This window comes from Oncorhynchus gorbuscha, linkage group LG05, assembly GCF_021184085.1.
Source record: "Oncorhynchus gorbuscha isolate QuinsamMale2020 ecotype Even-year linkage group LG05, OgorEven_v1.0, whole genome shotgun sequence".
Taxonomy (NCBI): Eukaryota; Metazoa; Chordata; class Actinopteri; order Salmoniformes; family Salmonidae; genus Oncorhynchus; species Oncorhynchus gorbuscha.
This window is the reverse complement of record NC_060177.1, coordinates 66,995,107-67,020,153: the sequence shown is the minus strand read 5'-3', so window position 1 is coordinate 67,020,153 and position 25,047 is coordinate 66,995,107. Positions and strand designations below refer to the sequence as shown.

Below are 25,047 nucleotides of genomic sequence, written 5' to 3'. Positions count from 1 at the left end.
TGGTGGTTGGTAGTGGTGGTGGTTGGTAGTGGTGGTGGCTGGTAGTGGTGGCTGTTGGTAGTGGTGGTGGTGGTTGGTGGCAGTGGTGGTTGGTGGTGGTGGTGGTGGTTGCTGGTGGTGGTTGGTAGTGGTGGTGGTGATGGTGGTTGGTAGTGGTGGTGGTGGTGATTTTTAGTGGTGGTGGTGGTGGTGGCGGTGGTGGTGGTGGTGGTTTGTAGTGGTGGTGGTGGTTCGTAGTGGTGGTGGTAGTGGTGGTGGTTTGTAGTGGTGGTGGTGGTTGGTAGTGGTGGTAGGGGTGGTGGTTTGTTGTGGTGGTGGTGGTGGTTGTTGGTGGTGGTTGGTAGTGGTGGTGGTGGTGGTTGGTGGTGGTAGTGGTGGTGGTGGTTTTGGTAGTGGTGGTGGTTGGTAGTGGTGGTGGTGGTGGTTGGTAGTGGTGGTTGGTAGTGGTAGTGGTGGTTGGTAGTAGTGGTGGTGGTTGGTAGTGGTGGTTGGTAGTGGTGGTGGTGGTTGGTAGTGGTTGTGGTGGTGAGTAGTGGTGGTGGTGGTGGTTTGTAGTGGTGGTGGTGGTGATGGTGGTGGTGGTGGTTGGTAGTGGTGGTGGTGGTTTGTAGTGGTGGTGGTGGTTGGTAGTGGTGGTGGTGGTGGTGGTTGGTGGTGGTGGTTGGTGGTGGTGGTGGTTTGTAGTGGTGGTGTTGGTTGGTAGTGGTGGTGGTGGTTGGTAGTGGTGGTGGTTGGTAGTGGTGGTGGTGGTTGGTAGTGGTGGTGGTGGTGGTTGGTAGTGGTGGTGGTGGTTGGTTGTGGTGGTGGTGGTTTGTAGGGGTGGTGGTGGTTGGTAGGGGTGGTGGTGGTTGGTAGTGGTGGTGGTGGTGGTTGGTAGTGGTGGTGGATGGTAGTGGTGGTGGTGGTTGGTCGTGGTGGTTGGTAGTGGTGGTGGTGGTGGTTGGTGGTGGTGGTTGGTAGTGGTGGTGGTGGTTGGTGGTGGTGGTGGTTGGTGGTAGTGGTTGGTGGTGGTGGTTGGTAGTGGTGGTGGTGGTAGTGGTTTGTAGTGGTGGTGGTGGTTGGTAGTGGTGGTGGTTGGTAGTGGTGGTGGTAGTGGTTTGTAGTGGTGGTGGTAGTGGTTTGTAGTGGTGGTGGTGGTTGGTAGTGGTGGTGGTTGGTAGTGGTAGTGGTGGTGGTTTGTAGTGGTGGTGGTAGTGGTTTGTAGTGGTGGTGGTGGTTGGTAGTGGTGGTGGTTGGTAGTGGTGGTGGTGGTTTGTAGTGTTGGTGGTGGTTGGTGGTGGTGGTGGTTTGTAATGGTGGTGGTGGTTGGTGGTTCGTGGTGGTGGTGGTTTGTAGTGGTGGTTGGTGGGTTGGTGGTGGTGGTGGTTGGTTGTTGGTTGTTGGTGGTTGGTGGTGGTGGTGCCTGTTAACTAGGATCTCCACCCTGACATGCACTGCTGCTGGTAACCATGACATCCACGTGTAAAGGAGATAAAGATTCTGTGATTATGAGGAACAATCTTTAAAACGGACACTATTTACATCTACAATAGCACATCTGATGAAGTAACAGTTCGGCTGCTACTGAGCATGCATCTGGGAGAGGGGAGTAATTCGACCCCTGGACACTGTCGAAATAATGGTTTCCATTTCCATTTTTTGGGCCAATTGTTTAATGTTCCTTTCCAAAAGCCCTGCTCCCTCAATGTTCCCGGGGGCTCTGCTGAGAGGGGTGGGTGATGTTCCCCTCTATTAAAATTACAGTGAGAGGCTAATGAGGATAGCTCGCATACGGAGCAGGGACGTGCCAACACAGACATACAGAAACTCAGAACGGCACAGAGGCAGCACACAGAGACAGCACACAGAGACAACACACAGAGAAAACACACAGAGACGACAACCAGAGACAACACACCGAGACAACACACCGAGACAACACACAGAGACAACACACAGAGACAACACACAGAGACAACAACCAGAGACAACACACAGAGACAACAACCAGAGACAACAACCAGAGACAACACACCGAGACAACAACCAGAGACGACACACCGAGACAACACACAGAGACAACAACCAGAGACAACACACAGAGACAACACACAGAGACAACACACAGAGACAACAACCAGAGACAACACACAGAGACAACACACAGAGACAACACACAGAGACAACACACAGAGACAACACACAGAGACAACAACCAGAGACAACACACCGAGACAACAACCAGAGACAACACACCAAGAAAACACACAGAGACAACAACCAGAGACAACACACAGAGACAACACACAGAGACAACACACAGAGACAACAACCAGAGACAACACACCAAGAAAACACACAGAGACAACACACAGAGACAACACACAGAGACAACAACCAGAGACAACAACCAGAGACAACACACCAAGAAAACACACAGAGACAACAACCAGAGACAACACACAGAGACAACACACAGAGACAACAACCAGAGACAACACACAGAGACAACAACCAGAGACAACACACAGAGACAACAACCAGAGACAACACACAGAGACAACACCCAAAGACAACACACAGAGACAACAACCAGAGACAACACACAGAGACAACACACAGAGACAATAACCAGAGACAACAACCAGAGACAACACACCAAGAAAACACACAGAGACAACAACCAGAGACAACACACAGAGACAACACACAGAGACAACAACCAGAGACAACACACAGAGACAACACCCAAAGACAACACACAGAGACAACAACCAGAGACAACACACCGAGAAAACACACAGAGACAACACACAGAGACAACAACCAGAGACAACAACCAGAGACAACACACCGAGACAACAACCAGAGACAACAACCAGAGACAACACACAGAGACAACACACAGAGACAATAACCAGAGGCAACACACAGAGACAACACACCGAGACAACACACAGAGACAACAACCAGAGACAACACACAGAGACAACACACAGAGACAACACACAAAGACAACACACAAAGACAACACACAGAGACAGCACACAAAGACAGCAAACAGAGACAACAACCAGAGACAACACACAGAGACAACAACCAGAGACAACACACAGAGACAGCACACAGAGACAACAACCAGAGACAACAACCAGAGACAACACACAGAGACAGCACACAGAGACAACAACCAGACAACACACAGAGACAACACACAGAGACAACAACCAGAGACAACACACAGAGACAGCACACAGAGACAACACACAGAGACAACAACCAGAGACAGCACACAGAGACAGCACACAGAGACAACAACCAGAGACAACACACAGAGACAGCACACAGAGACAACACACAGAGACAACAACCAGAGACAACACACAGAGACAGCACACAGAGACAACAACCAGAGACAACAACCAGAGACAACACACAGAGACAGCACACAGAGACAACAACCAGACAACACACAGAGACAACACACAGAGACAACAACCAGAGACAACACACAGAGACAGCACACAGAGACAACACACAGAGACAACAACCAGAGACAACACACAGAGACAGCACACAGAGACAACAACCAGACAACACACAGAGACAACAACCAGAGACAACACACAGAGACAACAACCAGAGACAACACACATAGACAACACACCGAGACAACAAACAGAGACAACACACAGATACAACAACCAGAGACAACAACCAGAGACAACACACAGAGACAACAACCAGAGACAACACACAGACAACACACAGAGACAACAACCAGAGACAACACACAGAGACAACACACCGAGACAACAAACAGAGACAACACACAGAGACAACAACCAGAGACAACACACAGAGTCAACAACCAGAGACAACACACAGAGACAACACACAGAGACAACACACAGAGACAACAACCAGAGACAACACACAGAGACAACACACAGAGACAACACACAGAGACAACAACCAGAGGCAACACACAGAGACAAGAACCAGAGACAACACAACGAGACAACAACCAGAGACAACACACGGAGACAACACACAGAGACAACACACAGAGACAACACACAGAGACAACAACCAGAGACAACAACCAGAGACAACAACCAGAGACAACACACCAAGACAACAACCAGAGACAACACACAGAGACAACACACAGAGACAACAACCAGAGATAACACACAGAGACAACACACAGAGACAACACACCGAGACAACACACAGAGACAACAACCAGAGACAACACACAGAGACAACACACAGAGACAACACACAAAGACAACACACAGAGACAGCACACAAAGACAGCAAACAGAGACAACAACCAGAGACAACACACAGAGACAACAACCAGAGACAACACACAGAGACAGCACACAGAGACAACAACCAGACAACACACAGAGACAACAACCAGAGACAACACACAGAGACAACAACCAGAGACAACACACATAGACAACACACCGAGACAACAAACAGAGACAACACACAGATACAACACACAGAGACAACAACCAGAGACAACACACAGAGACAACAACCAGAGACAACACACAGAGACAACAACCAGAGACAACACACAGACAACACACAGAGACAACAACCAGAGACAACACACAGAGACAACAACCAGAGACAACAACCAGAGACAACACACAGAGACAACACACAGAGACAACAACCAGAGACAACACACAGAGACAACAACCAGAGACAACACACAGACAACACACAGAGACAACAACCAGAGACAACACACAGAGACAACAACCAGAGACAACACACATAGACAACACACCGAGACAACAAACAGAGACAACACACAGATACAACAACCAGAGACAACACACAGAGACAACAACCAGAGACAACACACATAGACAACAACCAGAGACAACACACAGAGACAACAACCAGAGACAACACACAGAGACAACAACCAGAGACAACACACAGATACAACAACCAGAGACAACAACCAGAGACAACAACCAGAGACAACATACCGAGACAACAACCAGAGACAACACACCGAGACAACACACAGAGACAACACACAGAGACAACAACCAGAGACAACACACATAGACAACACACATAGACAACAACCAGAGACAACACACCGAGACAACAACCAGAGACAACACACATAGACAACACACATAGACAACAACCAGAGACAACACACCGAGACAACAAACAGAGACAACACACAGATACAACAACCAGAGACAACACACAGAGACAACAACCAGAGATAACACACCGAGACAACAACCAGAGACAACACACAGAGACAACAACCAGAGACAACACACAGAGACAACAACCAGAGACAACACACAGATACAACAACCAGAGACAACAACCAGAGACAACAACCAGAGACAACATACCGAGACAACAACCAGAGACAACACACCGAGACAACACACAGAGACAACACACAGAGACAACAACCAGAGACAACACACATAGACAACACACATAGACAACAACCAGAGACAACACACCGAGACAACAACCAGAGACAACACACATAGACAACACACATAGACAACAACCAGAGACAACATACCGAGACAACAACCAGAGACAACACACCGAGACAACACACAGAGACAACACACAGAGACAACAACCAGAGACAACACACATAGACAACACACAGAGACAACAACCAGAGACAACACACAGAGACAACACACCGAGACAACAACCAGAGACAACAACCAGAGACAACAACCAGAGACAACAACCAGAGACAACAACCAGAGACAACAACCAGAGACAACAACCAGAGACAACAACCAGAGACAACAACCAGAGACAACACACAGAGACAGGAGATAAAACAATGTGTTCATAATTATCACCCAAACAAATCCTACTTACAGGGGAAAGTAGGTGAGAAAAAAGGAGAGAGGAGGAAAGAAGGGATTGAGAGAGACGGACAGGCAGTCCACAGGCAGAGACAGACAGAAAATACCATTCAGACAGATGGTTAAACAATCCCTTAGAGACGTGGTGGTTAAAGAAGGGCATTCACATACAAATCGATGAAAAATTATATCTGAATGCTTTATTGTCAAACTGTCCAGACAGACTAAATCCGTAAAGACCCATGAAGATGCTTCTAGTTTTATTGCACCAGAGGACAGACGGATGATAGTCTACACGGCGCTGTTCCACAGACACATACTGTACGTTCTCACAGTGGAAACTAGCTATGTCTACAGGGATCAATTCCAACAGATAACATGCAAAACATTTACTGAAATAATCCTCATCCAACTGAAGACGTTAGAAATTGACACATGCTTTTCGGGAAGTTCATGTAGTGGATATTGATTGAGAGCAAATGTATGTACACTTTCATTCACTGCTATGTGAGGGCAAGTTAAAAACAGCCAAACGAGCACATAGCTAGAATCAGGAGTACAAGATCAGTATGGTCTGTTAAACAAGATGAAGAGCAATGGATTCCTAGTATTGGTCGAGTCTAAGCAAATGAAGCCCTTTCCTGCAGTCAATGACGAAAAGCAGCCTCTTTGGCTTCCTGGGTGAAATGTTATTCATATTGATTTTATTTTTTTACAGAAGAAGATCTGATGTTTCTATGTCAAACAGTTTTGTTATATTTCAGTCTTCTGTGATGTGCATAAAGTGTAATATTTGGATGCAAACTCAACATTGAATACCTTTCAACTCGATATCTGACAATGTACAGGTGTCTTTCTTTTTAAAGCACAGAACCATGTGTGTGACGTGTATACTTTTGTTTGAAAGTAGATTCACCCCACTGCAGTAAAAGGCTAATCACATCTCTAAAAGTGGGCTTTACCATAACCATCACTGCCTCCTATCATAAGTACTTAACAGTTAGAAGTATTAACACATAGGAAAGGATTTCTCTTGTCTAATTAGATGGGCTTCCAGATGATTATGGACAGAAGAGCAATATTGTTTTTATTTGTCAAACGGCAGCCAAGCATCGATGATGTCACCAGAATAAGACCCTGGATATTTACTGGAAAGGAGCATCAAGCTCATCACCTCCACTTTCACCACCCTGTGAAGTTCATCATTATTTATTTCATATGTAGCCTAATAAACTGCATGCTTTCCCAACGAGTCGTAGTGGGAGGACCACACACCATGTCATCCCGTGACTCCATGTTTACTTCGATGTGATGGTTCTTATATCAAAATTGGTGCATAAAAGCGTTTCCTCTGACAATTCTCGCACAGTTCATTTTACAGACACAAAAAGTTCCCACTGTCTATCGTATTTAGTTTTGTCAACATTTGGAATGTTTACCAACAAATGTTCTGTTTCCATCAGACCTGTAATAAAGTTGTATCCAACATGTACTTTACTCGCATAAAAAGGTTAGATTGAAACCTGATTTGTGATGAGAAAATAACTTACTTGAAAGATTTTGTATGTTCTAGTTGACAGAAAGGAAAACTCTACTGTATCTCTCCCTTGCATTCAGTCCTTGTGAAATCGCTTTTCATTTTAAAAGGGGGAAGGGAAAAGTAATATTGACCAAATGTGAAAATTCCCATTGATTAGTCCTATTTCCTCAGAGTACCATCTTGTTAAAAAAGACCCCTCCTGAAAACACTATAAATTAGTGAGATGGTGCTTGTCATTGATCCCCTCTCCTCCCCTGCCTCCCCACTTTTCTCCCCTGCCTCCCCTCTCCTCCCTTGCCTCCCCTCTCCTCCACTCTCCTCTACTCTTCTCCCCTGCCTCCTCCGCTCTTCTCCACTGCCTCCCCTCTCATCCACTCTCCTCCCCTGCCTCCACTCTCCTCCACCCTTCTCCCCTGCCTCCTCCACTCTTCTCCACTGCCTTCCCTCTCCCCCACTCTTCTCCCCTGCCTCCCCTCTCCTCTCCTCTTCTCCCCTGCCTCCCCCACTCTTCTCCCCTACCTCCCCCACTCTTCTTCCCTGCCTCCCCTCTCCTCCTCCCCCTTCTCCCCTGCCTCCCCTCCCCTCCACTCTTCTCCCCTGCCTCCCCTCTCCTTCACTCTTCTCCCCTGCCTCCCCTCTCCTGCTCCCCCCTTCTCCCCTGCCTCCCCTCCCCCCACTCTTCTCCCCTGCCTCCCCTCCCCTCCACTCTTCTCCCCTGCCTCCGCTCTCCTTCACTCTTCTCCTTTGCCTCCCCTCTCCTTCACTCTTCTCCCCTGTCTCCCCTCTCCTCTGCCTCCCCTCTCCTCCACTCTTCTCCCCTGCCTCCCTTCTCCTCTTCTCCTCTTCTCCCCTGCCTCCCCTCTCCTCCACTCTTATCCCCTGCCTCCGCTATCCTCCACTCTCCTCCACTCTTCTCCCCTGCCTCCCCCACTATTCTCCCCTGCCTCCCCTCTCCTCCACTCTTCTCCCCTGCCTCCTCCCCTCTCCTCCCCTGCCTCTCCTCTCCTCCACTCTCCTCTACTCTTCTCCCCTGCCTCCTCCGCTCTTCTCCACTGCCTCCCCTCTCATCCACTCTCCTCCCCTGCCTCCCCTCTCCTCCCCTGCCTCCACTCTCCTCCACTCTTCTCCCCTGCCTCCTCCACTCTTCTCCACTGCCTTCCCTTTCCCCCACTCTTCTCCCCTGCCTCCCCTCTCCTCTCCTCTTCTCCCCTGCCTCCCCCACTCTTCTCCCCTACCTCTCCACTCTTCTCCCCTGCCTCCCCTCTCCTCCTCCCCCTTCTCCCCTGCCTCCCCTTCCCTCCACTCTTATCCCCTGCCTCCCCTCCCCTCCAATCTTCTCCCCTGCCTCCCCTCTCCTTCACTCTTCTCCTTTGCCTCCCCTCTCCTTCACTCTTCTCCCCTGTCTCCCCTCTCCTCCTCTCCCCTGCCTCCCCTCTTCTCCACTCTTCTCCCCTGCCTCCCCTCTCCTCTTCTCCTCTGACTCCCCTCCTCTGCTCCCCTGCCTCCCCTCTCCTCCACTCTTATCCCCTGCCTCCCCTCTCCTCCACTCTTATCCCCTGCCTCCGCTATCCTCCACTCTCCTCCACTCTTCTCCCCTGCCTCCCCTCTCCTCCACTCTTCTCCCCTGCCTCCCCACTCTTATCCCCTGCCTCCCCTCTCCCCCACTATTCTCCCCTGCCTCCCCTCTCCTCCACTCTTCTCCCCTGCCTCCCCCACTCTTATCCCCTGCCTCCGCTCTCCTCCACTCTTCTCCCCTGCCTCCCCTCTCCTTCCCTCTTCTCCCCTGCCTCCCCTCTCCTCGTCTCCTCTTCTCCCCTGCCTCCCCTCTCCTCCACTCTTCTCCCCTGCCTCCCCCACTCTTATCCCCTGCCTCCGCTATCCTCCACTCTCCTCCACTCTTCTCCCCTGCCTCCCCCACTTCTCCCCTGCCTCCGTTCTCCTCCACTCTCCTCCACTCTCCCCCACTCTTCTCCCCTGCCTCTTCTTCTCCCCTGGAGGGAGAGACACAGACAGGGATACTTTATGTTCTAGTATTCTTAAGTTAGACAAGCTCTGAAAATATCAAAGCCAGACAATGCAAAAGCAAGGCTTGTAAAAACAGAATATCGGAGTATGGAGGGATGTAGCCATACTGTAAAAGAAAATATATTTGAAACAGATTCTTCAGTCACCTGAGATTCAGTCAACAACAGGGCACATGTGTGGATGTAATCCATTAAGATTTGAAATGGGCAAGACAGAGGAATCAATCAATAAGTCAATCAATCAGTCAAAGACCATTGACATCTTTGAAACAGAGGTTCCCTTCAATTTGCAAAAGTATGAATGTCAGTGAGTGAGTGACAGATTGAACAATAACACGACCAGTATACGCTGCAAGCAATATGACATGATCAGTGTTTTACTCTGAATAAGAGCCCGACACAAGGGCGTCTTTAAGAGTAATCTCCCCCTCCTGACTAACCCCCTACAAGCCCCCTGGCCCCACCACCCCTCCCTATGGATCAGCTGTGATCTACTCTCTCCCCTTTCACTCAAATCAGGATTAGGGAGAAGGACAGAGTGGAGCAGCAGGAGAGAGAGGAGGGGATTTTGGGGGGGGGGGACCGAAACAATATGGAAAGGAGATTAGAAAAAGAGGGGGTTTGGGCCGTTTGGGGAATTGCAAACTCCCTTGTGGTTGGGTAGGTGTCTTAATGACACTGCCTAATTATCACAAAATAAGATGGGCTAAGAGGAGGGAAAAGAGATGGATGAGAGAACACAAGGGAGAGGAAGAGAGAAAGACAAGGGCAGAGAGAAAGTGAAAGAAAGAGAGGTAAAGAATGAATGAGTAGGGTAGAAACACTGGTATGAGCCTGAGAAACCAAGAGAGAGGGGGACCATAGAGAGAAAGAGTAAGAGAGTGAGAGAGAGAGAGAGAGAGAGAGAGAGAGAGAGAGAGAGAGAGAGAGAGAGAGAGAGAGAGAGAGAGAGAGAGAGAGAGAGAGAGAGAGAGAGAGAGAGAGAGAGAGAGAGAGAGAGAGAGAGAGAGAGAGAGAGAGAGATGGAGATGCAGTAGTAGCGGCAGTAGGAGCGGCAGTAGGAGCGGGTGGGCCCCAGCACGCTGCATATTAATTGGAGAACAGGTGTTGGGGCTGGGAGCAGGAGGCTGATTACAGCAGCCTCAGAAACAGCCACCCTCACCCACCTCCCCCCTCCACATACACACATGAATCATTTAGGCCCCAAGCAGTGACTAAGGCAAAGGGTCACCGACACATACATCAATATACACATACATTATATTATAATATACATACATACATAACAAATAAACATCTGTGCACATCCATGTACACATACACAAACAATATACATATGGGCTTATTCAGACACAGACACATTCTCTCGCTCTCTCTTGCTATTTATCACATGCACACATGCACACATGCACACATGCACACACAAAAATCCACAATAAATAAAGTTGAGATCTCTACAAGGACACAGTGGAACGCTGCAACAAATTCCACCAGCTTATCCCAAATGACATAACTGCTAATAGGCTGGTCCCCAAGGAGAGGGATCCATGGGCCTGTCAAGAGGGATAACCCCCTATCAGACCTGGATGGGCCCAGTGTGATTAGAGGGTACAGTAGGTCAACGATCCCATTTAAATCCATCCTCACAGTACCACCATCAGCCTGCACAGGCCCACACACTGACATAGATCCTCCAATTCACAAGCCCCCTGCGCTACTTATAAATAATCTTTGGAGTGGTTTTGCCATGGAAGATGGAGGACGAGGACGGGGGTCGTTGGGAAAGTAATGCGCCAAATGAGCAAAACAGCTGCTACTAAGGATTCTGGGAAAATTCAAAAGACAACAGACCAATTTTCCGTTATATGAAAACTATCTTCAGCAGAGATCCTCTGAGACACACTGTCAACTGCCGGCCAGCTCGGACAGAGGAGGAGAGAGAGGGGGGGGGGGGGGGGTGATGGGGAGAGACAAAGACAGAAGAGGGAGGGAAAGTGGGAGAAAAATTCTTGACATTTTGGGATGTATTTTTGGAGGAATGGAGAGAGGGAGGGAGGAAGAGGGAGGTGAAGGTTGAAGATATGACGTCACAGAAAAACCATTGTACAGAAGGTCTGCTTATGAGCATTTATCACAGCAGCTGATATCAGGCAGACTTCCAAAATCTCTGGGACCTGGAAACCCTCACACATGTCCATTAAGGTAATGCTCCGTCTCCCTAAAGCCTGATAACTGACTGTCAGGTAGGGAATCTACAGACAATACATAACCTTCACATTGCAGGATAGACCCTAACTCTTCATGATTCTGATAGGAATATTTTTGTATTCATATATTTGGCAGGAGTTAGGACTGTGTACAGAGGAGGTATTTTTAGTATGACAGTGTGGACTAAGTGTAAGGGGACGCCACAGTGTCCTGTGTGCTGACCAACCAGAGCAAAGGAGACAATCAAAAAGACAGACAGACAGACAGACAGACAGACAGACAGACAGACAGACAGACAGACAGACAGACAGACAGACAGACAGACAGACAGACAGACAGACAGACAGACAGACAGACAGACAGACAGACAGACAGACAGACAGACAGACAGACAGACAGACAGACAGACAGACAGACAGACAGACAGACAGACAGACAGACAGTATGTGAGCACAGTCACTAACAAACACAGATGCTTACATTAGCACCGACAGGTATACTGCAGAGACACTAATTATCACAGACGCATGCCTCAGTGCCATAAACACTCATAGGGTAGGTACGCTCTGTTACAGGGATCTGGCACAGCAACAGACCTAGAGGAAAGCTCTTAAATATATATACACACACATGGACTGCACCTACTCACCCACACATTTAATATGCAGACATGTATGCACCTTGCCACCACCCCTACACATCTACACCCTACCCCTGCTCCCCTCCCGTTGCCCTCACTAACCCTCCCTCTCCTCTGTTTTTACTGGCCATAAAAGAAACGGCTGATTTGTGAGGTCTCATCACAGGAACCACATGGGTCTCTGCCTCTCCCTCTCTCTCTCTCTCTCTATCAAAATTAATGTTTGTGTGAGTATTTCTGCATCTGAGCATGTCTGGACAATGGACATCTTAAAGGCATGAGAGGGACAGTTGAGGGGGAGACAGTAGAACATAGGCTCAGTTGGGCTGTTTGACATTGTCTGGTTAGTGTGAGTGAGTGACAGGTGCCGTTACCTGTCAATGATGACCGGGTCAGAGGGCGTCTCATTGCGGTTTCCACAGCTTTTCTTCTCACAACAGCGACTGTGTTCCAAAATAACAAACAGAAAACACAACAACACAGTGAGTGAAACAAACCAGCATGACCGGACTAATCTTTCCTCTGGCCCGACCACTGTCCCAGACTGCACTGCAGACTGCACAGATCCAGGGAAACAAAAAGTGCCAAAGGAGAGGAGGTGAAAATAAAAGAAAGGGGAAGAAAAGGTAGCAGACAAACAGGGAGAGACCATTCAACATCAAAGAGAACCCCCACCCCATCACACAGACAAACAGGGAGAGACCATTCAACATCAAAGAGAACCCCCACCCCATCACACAGACAAACAGGGAGAGACCATTCAACATCAAAGAGAACCCCCACCCCATCACACAGACAAACAGGGAGAGACCATTCAACATCAAAGAGAACCCCCACCCCATCACACAGACAAACAGGGAGAGACCATTCAACATCAAAGAGAACCCCCACCCCATCACACAGACAAACAGGGAGAGACCATTCAACATCAAAGAGAACCCCACCCCATCACACAGACAAACAGGGAGAGACCATTCAACATCAAAGAGAACCCCCACCCCATCACACAGACAAACAGGGAGAGACCATTCAACATCAAAGAGAACCCCCACCCCATCACACAGACAAACAGGGAGAGACCATTCAACATCAAAGAGAACCCCCACCCCATCACACAGACAAACAGGGAGAGACCATTCAACATCAAAGAGAACCCCCACCCCATCACACAGACAAACAGGGAGAGACCATTCAACATCAAAGAGAACCCCCACCCCATCACACAGACAAACAGGGAGAGACCATTCAACATCAAAGAGAACCCCCACCCCATCACACAGACAAACAGGGAGAGACCATTCAACATCAAAGAGAACCCCCACCCCATCACACAGACAAACAGGGAGAGACCATTCAACATCAAAGAGAACCCCCACCCCATCACACAGACAAACAGGGAGAGACCATTCAACATCAAAGAGAACCCCCACCCCATCACACAGACAAACAGGGAGAGACCATTCAACATCAAAGAGAACCCCCACCCCATCACACAGACAAACAGGGAGAGACCATTCAACATCAAAGAGAACCCCCACCCCATCACACAGACAAACAGGGAGAGACCATTCAACATCAAAGAGAACCCCCACCCCATCACACAGACAAACAGGGAGAGACCATTCAACATCAAAGAGAACCCCCACCCCATCACACAGACAAACAGGGAGAGACCATTCAAAAGCGAAAAGCCAGCCTGGTAATCTGTCACATGGATTTCAAAATCAAAGAGAACCCCACCCCATCACACAGACAAACACATCAACACACCCACACAGCATCCTACAATTCGTCAGCAGTCCTGTCTGTGGAGCCTGCCCCCCCCTACAAGTCCCCTCCGCTGCATAACAAAAGTGCCCCCTCCCCTAACCATCTGCCACCCCTATACCTCACCTCACCCCTCTCGTGTCCCAGCTTGGCCCTGCCCTGCCCCCTTCCACCCTCCCTCCGCCCCCTGTCAGGCGGCCTCACTCCCCAGCTGTGACGCTTGCCCTCTGCCTCCCTGGCTCTGTTATTAGCCAGCTGTGAGTTACATTCGGGCATCTGCTGGCTACACAATGGCAAAGCCCACTCAGTCTTAGCCCCTCTCCCCCTACCCAACCCCCCTCTCATTCCCCCTCCTGCCCTCAAACCCTGGGCCACTGCCCCACTACACCAACACTACCTCTCTCTCACTGTGTCCTTCTCTTCCTACCTGCTTACCACAGTAGGTTGGTGGAACCTTAATTGGGGAAGATGGGCTCATGGTAATGGCTGGAGTGGAATAACTGGAATGGTATCAAATACATGTCATTTCATTTACTCCATTCCAGCCATTATTATGATCCATCCTCCCCTCAACAGCCTCCACTGCTCCATACCTCCAAAAACACTGCATGCATGGTGAAGAAGCCCCGCCTTCCAAAAGCACCATAACGGCAGCTCTCTTCTTCCACCCAATTCCTGACACACAGTCTTATTCTTTTTACATATGCATTAGTTTCCATGCACATTGTTAGAAACTAAATCATTCAGAACTGTGAGAAGCTACTCTAATTCTTATGTCTCAACATTGTTCCTATGTAGATCATTGTCCATGCATAACATAAGGGTCTGAGGTGGTGATGGGGGTGGGGGGTTAGGGGGCTGATTATTCCCTTAACATGTTTCAGTGGAGGTTGAAGATAGAGTGGCCCCATACCTCCCCCTGATTATCTGTGAGGGAGGCTCCAGAGAGAAAGAGGAGCTGGCGTGGGACACGGAGAGCAGCAGGGGGCTCACACTGTAACAAGCCTGATGACGGACTGGCTATACTTTCATTTCAGACCCAGTCTTATTTCCAAATGGCATACCACATTGTGTGTGTGTGTGTGTGTGTGTGTGTGTGTGTGTGTGTGTGTGTGTGTGTGTGTGTGTGTGTGTGTGTGTGTGTGTGTGTGTGTGTGTGTGTGTGTGTGTGTGTGTGTGTGTGTGTGTGTGTGTGTGTGTGTGTGTGTGTGTGTGCGTGCGTGCACATGCGTATATGACTCACCTGCACATAACCTCGTGAGTGAGCAAAACCCGGCACATTTCAGGATTCTTGTTCTGTCCCTCATATGATATGGGCTGAGAGAGAGGGAGCATGGGTGATGGGGGCATTTGATTTCATGTGCAATCAATCAAGCTGTAAGCATGAGCTGCACAGCAGGCTAAATCCAGTCAGGGAAAACAGGGTTCCTTACCTGTTTAGTGACGGAGTCAATAAGTCGTGCATAAAGATCCTGTTCTGTACGAACCCCTGCACACAGACATAAACACAGTCATTAGAGGAATCTAATCTAACCTCACATAGACAACCTAATCCTGAAGGCATGGGATATGAGTGTTTTAGACGGGACATTGATTTGACTCCCATAATGGCCATTTCCTGGGTCATCCATACAGTTCAGATCAGGATCAATTGAGGGCTTTAGGAGCTCTGGGATCTGACACAGAGTACCTCCCAGCATACTTTTAGAAAGCACCTGAACCTTTAGTCTCTGGGCGCTTCAAACACACTGGTTTTACTTCCTTGTAGGCTGCTGAGAATCACACAGGACAGAGAAACAACGTTGATGTAATGAATTGCCTCTGAAGAGCAGCATGTTATCCAAGGTTTTGTTTTATGGAGCCTACTATGCAGAGTATTGCTTTTAAAACGGGTTCCCCTCATCAAAGTCTCAATCAGGGGTGCTTTGATATCACTAGGGGGAAGTGGGGGGGAAAGGGAGGGTGCAGAGCCAGGCGTGTGTGTGTGCATGTATATGAGTGTGTATGGTCGGGATCTTTCTGCTACATGTCTTTCATCTCCTCTCCCATGGGTGCCACAGGGATGGCAGAGTAGGGGCAGTGGAGGCTCATGGGAACCCAAATTTCTGTGCACATCCCTTATCTGATGTTGTAACACCATGGGGGGCACCGTGTACATCGTTTCCCTGTTTATGGGGCCTGGAGCAGCTTCACACACAACTAAATCTGGGGCTTAAATAACTCAGTGATTGGATGAATGGATAGATATTTAGAAGAGGGGTGAGGTCGGATCACCACCTCAAGCTGAACCTCGGCAAGACGGAGCTGCTCTTCCTCCCGGGGAAGGACTGCCCGTTCCATGATCTCGCCATCACGGTTGACAACTCCATTGTGTCCTCCTCCCAGAGCGCCAAGAACCTTGGCGTGATCCTGGACAACACCCTGTCGTTCTCAACCAACATCAAGGCGGTGGCCCATTCCTGTAGGTTCATGCTCTACAACATCCGCAGAGTACGACCCTGCCTCACACAGGAAGCGGCGCAGGTCCTAATCCAGGCACTTGTCATCTCCCGTCTGGATTACTGCAACTCGCTGTTGGCTGGGCTCCCTGCCTGTGCCATTAAACCCCTTCAACTCATCCAGAACGCCGCAGCCCGTCTGGTGTTCAACCTTCCCAAGTTCTCTCACGTCACCCCGCTCCTCCGTTCTCTCCACTGGCTTCCAGTTGAAGCTCGCATCCGCTACAAGACCATGGTGCTTGCCTACGGAGCTGTGAGGGGAACGGCACCTCAGTACCTCCAGGCTCTGATCAGGCCCTACACCCAAACAAGGGCACTGCGTTCATCCACCTCTGGCCTGCTCGCCTCCCTACCACTGAGGAAGTACAGCTCCCGCTCAGCCCAGTCAAAACTGTTCGCTGCCCTGGCCCCCCAATGGTGGAACAAACTCCCTCACGACGCCAGGACAGCGGAGTCAATCACCACCTTCCGGAGACACCTGAAACCCCACCTCTTTAAGGAATACCTAGGATAGGATAAGTAATCCCTCTCACCCCCCCCCCCCTTAAGTTTTAGATGCACTATTGTAAAGTGACTGTTCCACTGGATGTCATAGGGTGAATGCACCAATTTGTAAGTCGCTCTGGATAAGAGCGTCTGCTAAATGACTTAAATGTAATGTAAATGTAAATGTAGGTCAGATGAGAGGCAGAGGAAGAGGTAGGTAGAAGAGTACTGGGAGTGGGGGGTTGGGGGAAAGTGGGATTTTCCTCTTATATTTAGAACAAATGTCCATATCATGTCCATTCCATGGCCAGACCATTGAGATGCATAATGGTGTTTGGTCAGTGGTCTGGCTCAGGACAACCTGTTTCTCCTCCCACTCTAAAGTGGTCAAACACTAAAATGTCTCCGGGACAAAGAATCAAGAGACATGAAACCACACAGACCATATCAACTCCTGAATGCCCAGGTTCTCACACTGACATGAATGGGACATGCTGCTCCTCATGTGATTCCAGGGTGGTTTGGAGGTCTGGTGTACTCACCATTGCTGTAGAGGAGCTGCAGCTTGTAGTGAGTGCCGTTGTTGGTTTTTTCTCCCGTCTGCTCCTTGGAATGAGATGACAAACAGACGAACACACAATGCAGTCATGCAGTTATAGCGCGGTGGGGTTACAGTTAAGCACAGTTAAGCTCGCTTCATCCCTGGGACTGGTGTGGGATCAGATGGATCCCTACCCTGTAGACTGGACCCTACACTGGGCTCCAGGACAAGGTCCTTAACCTTGAGTTAGCTCCTCTTTTTAGAAGTTGAACTGCCACATGTCTGATGTGAAATCCTAAAGCCATGGGATCCTTATGATCACATACAACAGTGTACAAAGGATCATGTATGCAACAGTTAAAGTCCACACAAGCTCCTGTGTGCATATGTATAGGTCTGCATGTCTTTGAGTGTCTGTGCCTGTGTGCCTGTGTGCCTGTGTGCGTGTGTGCTTCAATGAGTGGAAACTCTTTCAGTGCAGTCGACCTTGAAGGAGAAACTTCCTCCATCCCTTCTTCCCCCTTGCTCTACACCACTCTCTTTCATTTTATCCCTCTCTTTCTCTCCCTTTCCCAGTCTATCCCTAACTGGTCTCAAAGGAATGCTCTTTGGTCCAATAACCCAGGGAGCATCTCTGAGCAGAAAGAGGAATACAGAGATGAGGAGAAAGTAAGAGAGATAAGAGAAGAAGGAAAACAATGGACAGATTAAAAGAGATGAGTAAAAGTGAGAAAGAAAGAAATCGACAGTGGAGATACAGTAGAGACTGGAATATAATGTTGTGTTCATATACACAGAGGAACATTTATTTCCCCTTATCACCCTTCCACCTCTGAATAACAACAAAACAAAACCAGATGCCAGGTTAACCATGCAGAAAATGAACTCCTCTGCAGCCGTCATATCACTCTGCCTCGCCCTGGCTGTGTGTGTGACGTTAGGAGAAACACTGACAGCCCTCAGCCCTAGCATTAGCACTGATGCCCAGAGTGGTGCCCTCACTCTCTCCCTCTCTGTCACCCTCCCTCCATGTCTCCCTCCCTCTCACACTCTCAGTAAAACACAACAGTGTTTTAACTTCTGTTGACAGGACAGTGCCCTCTTCTCTCTCTGAGGGAAGAGCTGTTACCAGTTTGGACCACAAGCCCCACACTCCCAGCTCAAGTTTAACCACAAGGCAAAACCATCCATCAACACTGGGCACAAGGCTCCCACCATAGGCAGTGTACCCCTCCCCTGCCCTGTCTCTCTGGTTCTCTCTAAACTCTCTCTCTTTCTCTCTCCCCCTCTCTCTCTCTCTTGATCTGAGTGCCACTCTGCACCTCTTCCTCTCCTTCTTTTGGCCCCATGTCTGACCTGAGGAATTTACTTCTTCCCCTCAGCAGTATTTAGTACATGGGGGTGGGAGGAAAAGAGACTTTGATGATGTGTACATGGTATAACTTAACAGAGGCAAGCGTCATTTGCATTTTTAAAAGTAGTGATGTCCCACTAATGAGGAAGGCTGCTAATTAGTCATTAGGTATTCTTTTTCAATCGCTCATCATCAGCTCAGCTTATTGGGAGTGAGGCTTGTGTTACATTGAGCTGTCAGCTGTTCATTATGCTCAGCTTTATAGGGGATGTGGAAGGTCAAGTTAAACGCCTGGATGTAGACTACTGGCTGCACAGAAATGTCCTGCTACGGGTTGTATAAATGTGATCAGCTTAAAGCTTTGCTAGATAGTACTGCTGTAATAGCTACCAACTTTTTTTTAAAGTATTTCTGGTAAACAATAGCCAAAGCGGACATGCATAATAAAGAGAAATACATATTATTCTCAAATATACTCACACACTCAACAAACTAAAACAAACAAACACACACACCTTGTCGTGCTCCACAAAGTCCACAAAGGAAGTCCTCTCCACCTCTACAGGCTGTCCGTGTCTGTCATAGAGTGCCAGGACGAAGTGGAAGAAGTTGGACTTGCGCAGGTTAGAGGGGGGCTGCTTCTCAAAGTGGGCCCTGGAGAGAGCTACACCACTGTAGAGAGGAGAGGGAAATTAGGAGAGTGAAATCCCTTCACATTACATCACAATCCTCAGGCACACATAACAAAAACTCTTACAACTGCAATCACTGTTTACTAAGGACAACTGTATAGGCTACAACATAATAATTATAGGGTGATTGAGTTTAGACTTTGAGCTAATACAGGTCTAATGAACAATACATTTATTTGCAGAGAAAAGTAAATTATGAAAGGAAAAGAAGTCTGTAGTGATTATAACTACTATTGAAAGGAACGTCTTTCCTATGCTTCCTGATCTGTATGTTTTCTCATTTCTAGATTCAACAACTATTGCAACAGGAATTGGTCAGAAATGGAAATATAGAGGAAATTCGTTTTGAAAAATACTCACTGAACAAACACTGTGGAAAAAACGTCAAATGAATTTGAGCCAACATGATTAATATGCTTAATTCATATTAAAATAAATAAATAGCCTATTACTGTAGTCTAACTGTATTCTTGGTTGATGCTTAATTTTCACGATCTTAAATGTAGATTATTTGTTAGCAACAATTCAACGCCGTTCAAAACGTTTTAAAACATTGGGTTCAATGACAGTAACCTTCTATTTATGACCTATCTAGGAAATCACAGATGATCGATGGTGGAATGAAAGGAAGTCAAAAGATATCCTAACTCTCCTCTCAGTGTGCTTTTATCATTAATGGGTCGGTCAAAGTTTGACTTGCCCCAAACGTGGATGCCTGCAGCTTAATTAACACGGGTTGTTTATTGATGCTTCGCCTCTTACACTAGATGACACCAAGGCTGGTTTTTGTTGACGCTGAACAATATAAAGTTCCAAACCTTAAAGGTTTTCTTTCTTTCAGATAAAAACGTGTTTTTTTTATACTGTGAAAGTTATTTTGGAATTCATGCTGACCTTCATCCTCTTGACCTTTGAAAAGTTCAAGGACTAAAAGTTTAAAAGTCTGACAAATGAACATTTGTTTTGATTGGATAATTGTGCGCTGCATATTTGTTTTCGCATGCATAATGTAGATCTAGCAGAATACGCAAATTATAATTTTCCTACAGGATGAGAATAATAGGTCAGGTTGATAGGTGGATCCTAGCCTATAGGCCAACTCAATACTCAAGCGCGGGCCTGTACCATCGTTCATTTAACGGATTTCAAACGGGCTCCCACCAAATAAACACTGATAGAACACGTCTGAACTGTGTTACGTAGTTATAGCTGTACAACATAGGTTTGATTTAGAAATGCACATGCCAAATAACTATCAGATACATTTTAGGTAAAGTTACCATATCTAGTGAGTAGCCTATTATGAAAGTAGATACTCATGATGTGATAAAGGCCTTCAATCAACAAATGACTCGAGACGTGTTTCGTTTGCAAAAAAATACATCTAAAATATGAAAAGACTGTTAACGCACATTTGCAACGTCAGTCATAACCTTAACCGAACACTCCAAATAACAGAGATTTGTTACAAGTTTGTCCTAGCACCAAACATCTGTTTATTTTGGCAAATACACCTTTTACATTAATGTTAGACTACCTTGTCTGCATGCTTACTGTTTTGCATGTTATCCTTTGAATAATATAAACATAGGCAAATTTATACCAAGGCTATCATAATAGCCTGTAAATGTACTGGAGTATGTTATGGCTCATTTATACCAAGGCTATCACAACATACTGTATATGTACTGGAGTATTTTAACATTAAGAATTCACAAAGTTACTTTTAAACCAGTATGAAAAGCACTGAGCAAAAATGTTCAATGCATAATATAATGGTGGCCTAATAGATCAAAATACATTTAGATTTTTCTCCAACCTCTTTCTTTTGGGGAAAGGGATGACAATATAAATATGAATTTGTCTACGGATTAATATTTCAGTAGACACACCAATATAATTGTATTGTTATTATTATTGGGTTATTATTGTTATCAACTTACATCGTAATTTGCTTATTGGATATAGGCCTAAACTATGGTGATCAGAGAACTGGATGGAGATATAAAATAATTAGTGAATAATTCAAGATGGATACATTTACAGACTCGAACTGCTAAAAGCGTTTCAAGCATTTCATACAAATCAATAGCCAAGAGGTGTGATCCTCACTAAAATAACATTATTCCGGGCGCTCGCTTTCGTGACAAAATGCGTTTTTGTTTAATTGTTTTGTTTTATCCCTATCCCTTTCATTGCTTGTGACACCCCTAGCTATTGACAGCGCGTACCCCGGGACAAGCCGCACTCTCACACAAAGCCAGGGATGCGCGATATCTATTTTTCTACATTTGTCATTCTTTACCGCCGGCCATTAACTCCCAAAGACGACCTGTTGCTTTTTCGTTTCATCCCAAGTCTGGAGAAGTTTGAGGTCAATGAGTATCAAACAAGGGGCATGAGCATAATCAACAAAAATACGTTATATTTGACCTCCACCGGTCACTTATGGGCTATGTTATGGTGATCTGTGCACATAGGTTATTTGTCATTTACTTGTATTAATTATTTCCCTAGCATAATATGCTTTTGGATATTGAAGTGAGACAAACTACCTACATAATAGCCTACATTGACTCCTCGTGCATGCTTAAAGAGGTCTAATTCACTTCTTATAGGTCCGTAATAGTGTTTTATGTTGTGTTGCCAATAAAACAGATTGACTCGTTAATTTCGTCAAAATACCACAAAGTACTTGAGAACATGAAGGTATACTGTACCTTTGCGCCGCTACGTTAGCATCGACAACACCGACATTACGCACCCAGGACCGGACCGGATCCATCTCCTCTCCCAGAGTTCTTTCTTTTAATCCGCTGACGTCTCTTATGAGATGCTCCTGGATCCCGTACATTTAAAACAGAAACCAAATGCTGTTCTTTTATTTCCTTGGAGAAATTCAGAGTAAACGAGAGAGCACTATGACTTTGGGAAACTAGAACTGGAAGGTCAGTTCCAGGATACTGTGCTATCGAACACTTGGAAGATGACTGAGGCTTAGCTGCCCAAAGTAAATAATACTGCTTGTCTTCAAACGTGCTCATGAAGGAAAACAGGCAATAGATGATGTATCTTCTGTTGGACTGCAATCATTGTCCAAGAGCAGGGGATCGATCGGTAACGTCCAACGTCGGTTCGAACATAAACAAAGATCACCTGTTTGGTGGACACGCAAGCACTCCTCGACAAGCTCATGCACACCGTAGATATGCACACCACAGATATGCATGCACACACTTCCACACGAAAGTCCTAAAGTCACAGGTGAAAGAATCTTTCTCAAACAGAGTAGACAGAGACCTTTTGCTCTTTGAATCTATAGGCCGAAGGGCTGGCAATAACGTTTCACTGTCCCGGAGCATGAATGACTTCCTCTGCCGGGATAGGGTCTGGAGGAGGGGCTACACTGCCTTATGGGGGACCGATTGTTGAAATTGATGCTCTCATTGGTGTAAAATGCCTCCGTTAGTTGGACTTATACCAATTTTAGCATCCAGCTAGCCTATAGCTCTCATGTTTCATCAAACTTTTCTCTAGTGAAGTCCTACCAAAGACTGCTTCGGATTGCAGGTGAAAGTGGGATAATATAAACAACTATTCAGCTGTTTAGGCTAATTGATTATACAAATAAGAATATGAAATGTCTCTAAATATAGTTTTGTTTATGTATTACTTTTATCAGTTTGGTTAAATTATGAATTCATACAATGGAGCTGTATTATTTGTTGACTATCGAACTATCAGGCTACATTATATTCATTGCTTGATTTTGTGTTTCAACAAATTATTCTTCAATGTTGAAATCAAAAATGGATCATTTCAGTGAACACATTAGGCGTTCATATTGGGACTAGGTTATTTACTGCAGTGACTAACTAATTCAGCCATTGATAAGAATCACCTAATATATGTATTACTTATTTTTCGATTTATTGACGATTTGTCAGTGTTGCATGCAGGCAATTACCATGTGTGAAAATAAATAAGTTAAGTCAGCAAATTCATGCAAAACGAAAGAAATAACAGAAATAACCAAATGAAAAAGGTTATTTTGAAATATGAAAGTTCTGAAAAAAGACAACTAACACGTTGTAGCACATTTTTCGAGCGTTTCTTTAGTATTTAAGTCTAGGCTACTTAAAACAATTCAAATGTAATATTATGGTTTACACATATTGCATTTCCAGCAAAACTATTGGCCAATTTAGTTTGCTATTCAAACTTTGGCTCAAGTTTCAGTTATATTTCTTGCGTTAGGCATTCTATTGCTAATTCTATTTTAATAGGATAACTGGATTAAAAGTCTAAAGTAACCATCCTGATCATCTTATTTGGCGTTTTCAGTCGAGTCATCACTAAACACAAGAGCGCACCCGGCAGGCGCGTTGCCTATTCAACCAGCCACGCTCTCGCGCTCTGTCTGCTCTCCCTGAACAATGCGCAGTGATTGAAAGCTGTGATTCGACTAAGGATATCAGTGTTGTGCACAAACAATTGTAGTCTGGTTGGTCTATTCATCTTCGCTGCTATATTGTACATTCCCTTTGAAAAAGGTCCATTTGAAATATGAAAGTCCAGCAAAAAGACAACTAAGCCTACACTTTGAGCAGTTAAGTCTAGGCTACTTAAAAAATGTCAAATGTAATATTATTCTTTACACATATTGCATTTCCAACAAAACTATTGGTCTATTTAGTTTGCTATTCAAAATTTGGCAAAAGTTTCAGTTATATTTCTTGCGTTAGGCATTCTATTGCTAATTGTATTTTAATCAGATAACTGGATTAAAAGTCTAAAGTAACCATCCTGAACATTTTATTTGGCGTTTTCAGTCGAGTCATCACTAAACACAAGAGAGCACCCGGCAGGCGCGTTGCCTATTCAACCAGCCACGCTCTCGCGCTCTGTCTGACACGAACAATGCGCAGTGATTGAAAGCTGTGATTCGACTAAGGATATCAGTGGCATCATGCTAAACAATTGTAGTCTGGTTGGTCTATTACTCTTCGCTGCATACGTTTGTGCTGCTCATCCAAGGCAGTGCTGTGAGTCTGAGGCAACATGGTTGGAAGTTCTGTCTAAAATGGTACAGATATATGTTTGATACGTTTCAAATGAACACATGATAAATAATGATATACATTATAACAACAGCCAATGCAATGACAAGACATCCATGAAAAATAATGTGGTTTTATGTGTACATTGGAAAGGCTATCATTCGAAATAGATCATCAATATTTATTTTCTGCACATTCCAAAATGTTCCATAATAGAGGAATCAAATATCATGCTGATATAAATATGATGTGAACCCGTGTTTAATTAATTTAACCAAATTTGAGTTGTAAATACGTTCAACCTTGTTATCAAAAATATTCTGCGGTTGGAAAGTTAGACCTCATCAGTTCCCCATGA

General features: G+C 46.2%; 1 protein-coding gene across 3 annotated transcripts in view; it reads right to left on the bottom strand.

Annotated features, from left to right (window-relative positions):
• The window catches only part of LOC124035219 (transcription factor COE2-like), a 65,518-nt gene extending 42,546 nt beyond the window's left edge, over positions 1–22,972 (bottom strand). For 2 of the 3 annotated variants that reach the window (XM_046348658.1, XM_046348656.1), the window contains exons 1-6: positions 22,350–22,972; positions 19,453–19,609; positions 17,585–17,648; positions 15,492–15,547; positions 15,302–15,375; positions 12,666–12,734 (exon numbers count right to left, since the gene is read on the bottom strand). In XM_046348658.1, the coding sequence (XP_046204614.1) occupies positions 12,666–12,734; positions 15,302–15,375; positions 15,492–15,547; positions 17,585–17,648; positions 19,453–19,609; positions 22,350–22,483 (554 nt within the window). In that variant the 5' untranslated portion in view covers positions 22,484–22,972. The remainder of the gene's footprint in view (positions 1–12,665; positions 12,735–15,301; positions 15,376–15,491; positions 15,548–17,584; positions 17,649–19,452; positions 19,610–22,349) is intronic. The other variant, XM_046348657.1, reaches the window with a different exon arrangement.
• Positions 22,973–25,047: the final 2,075 nt, after the last annotated feature.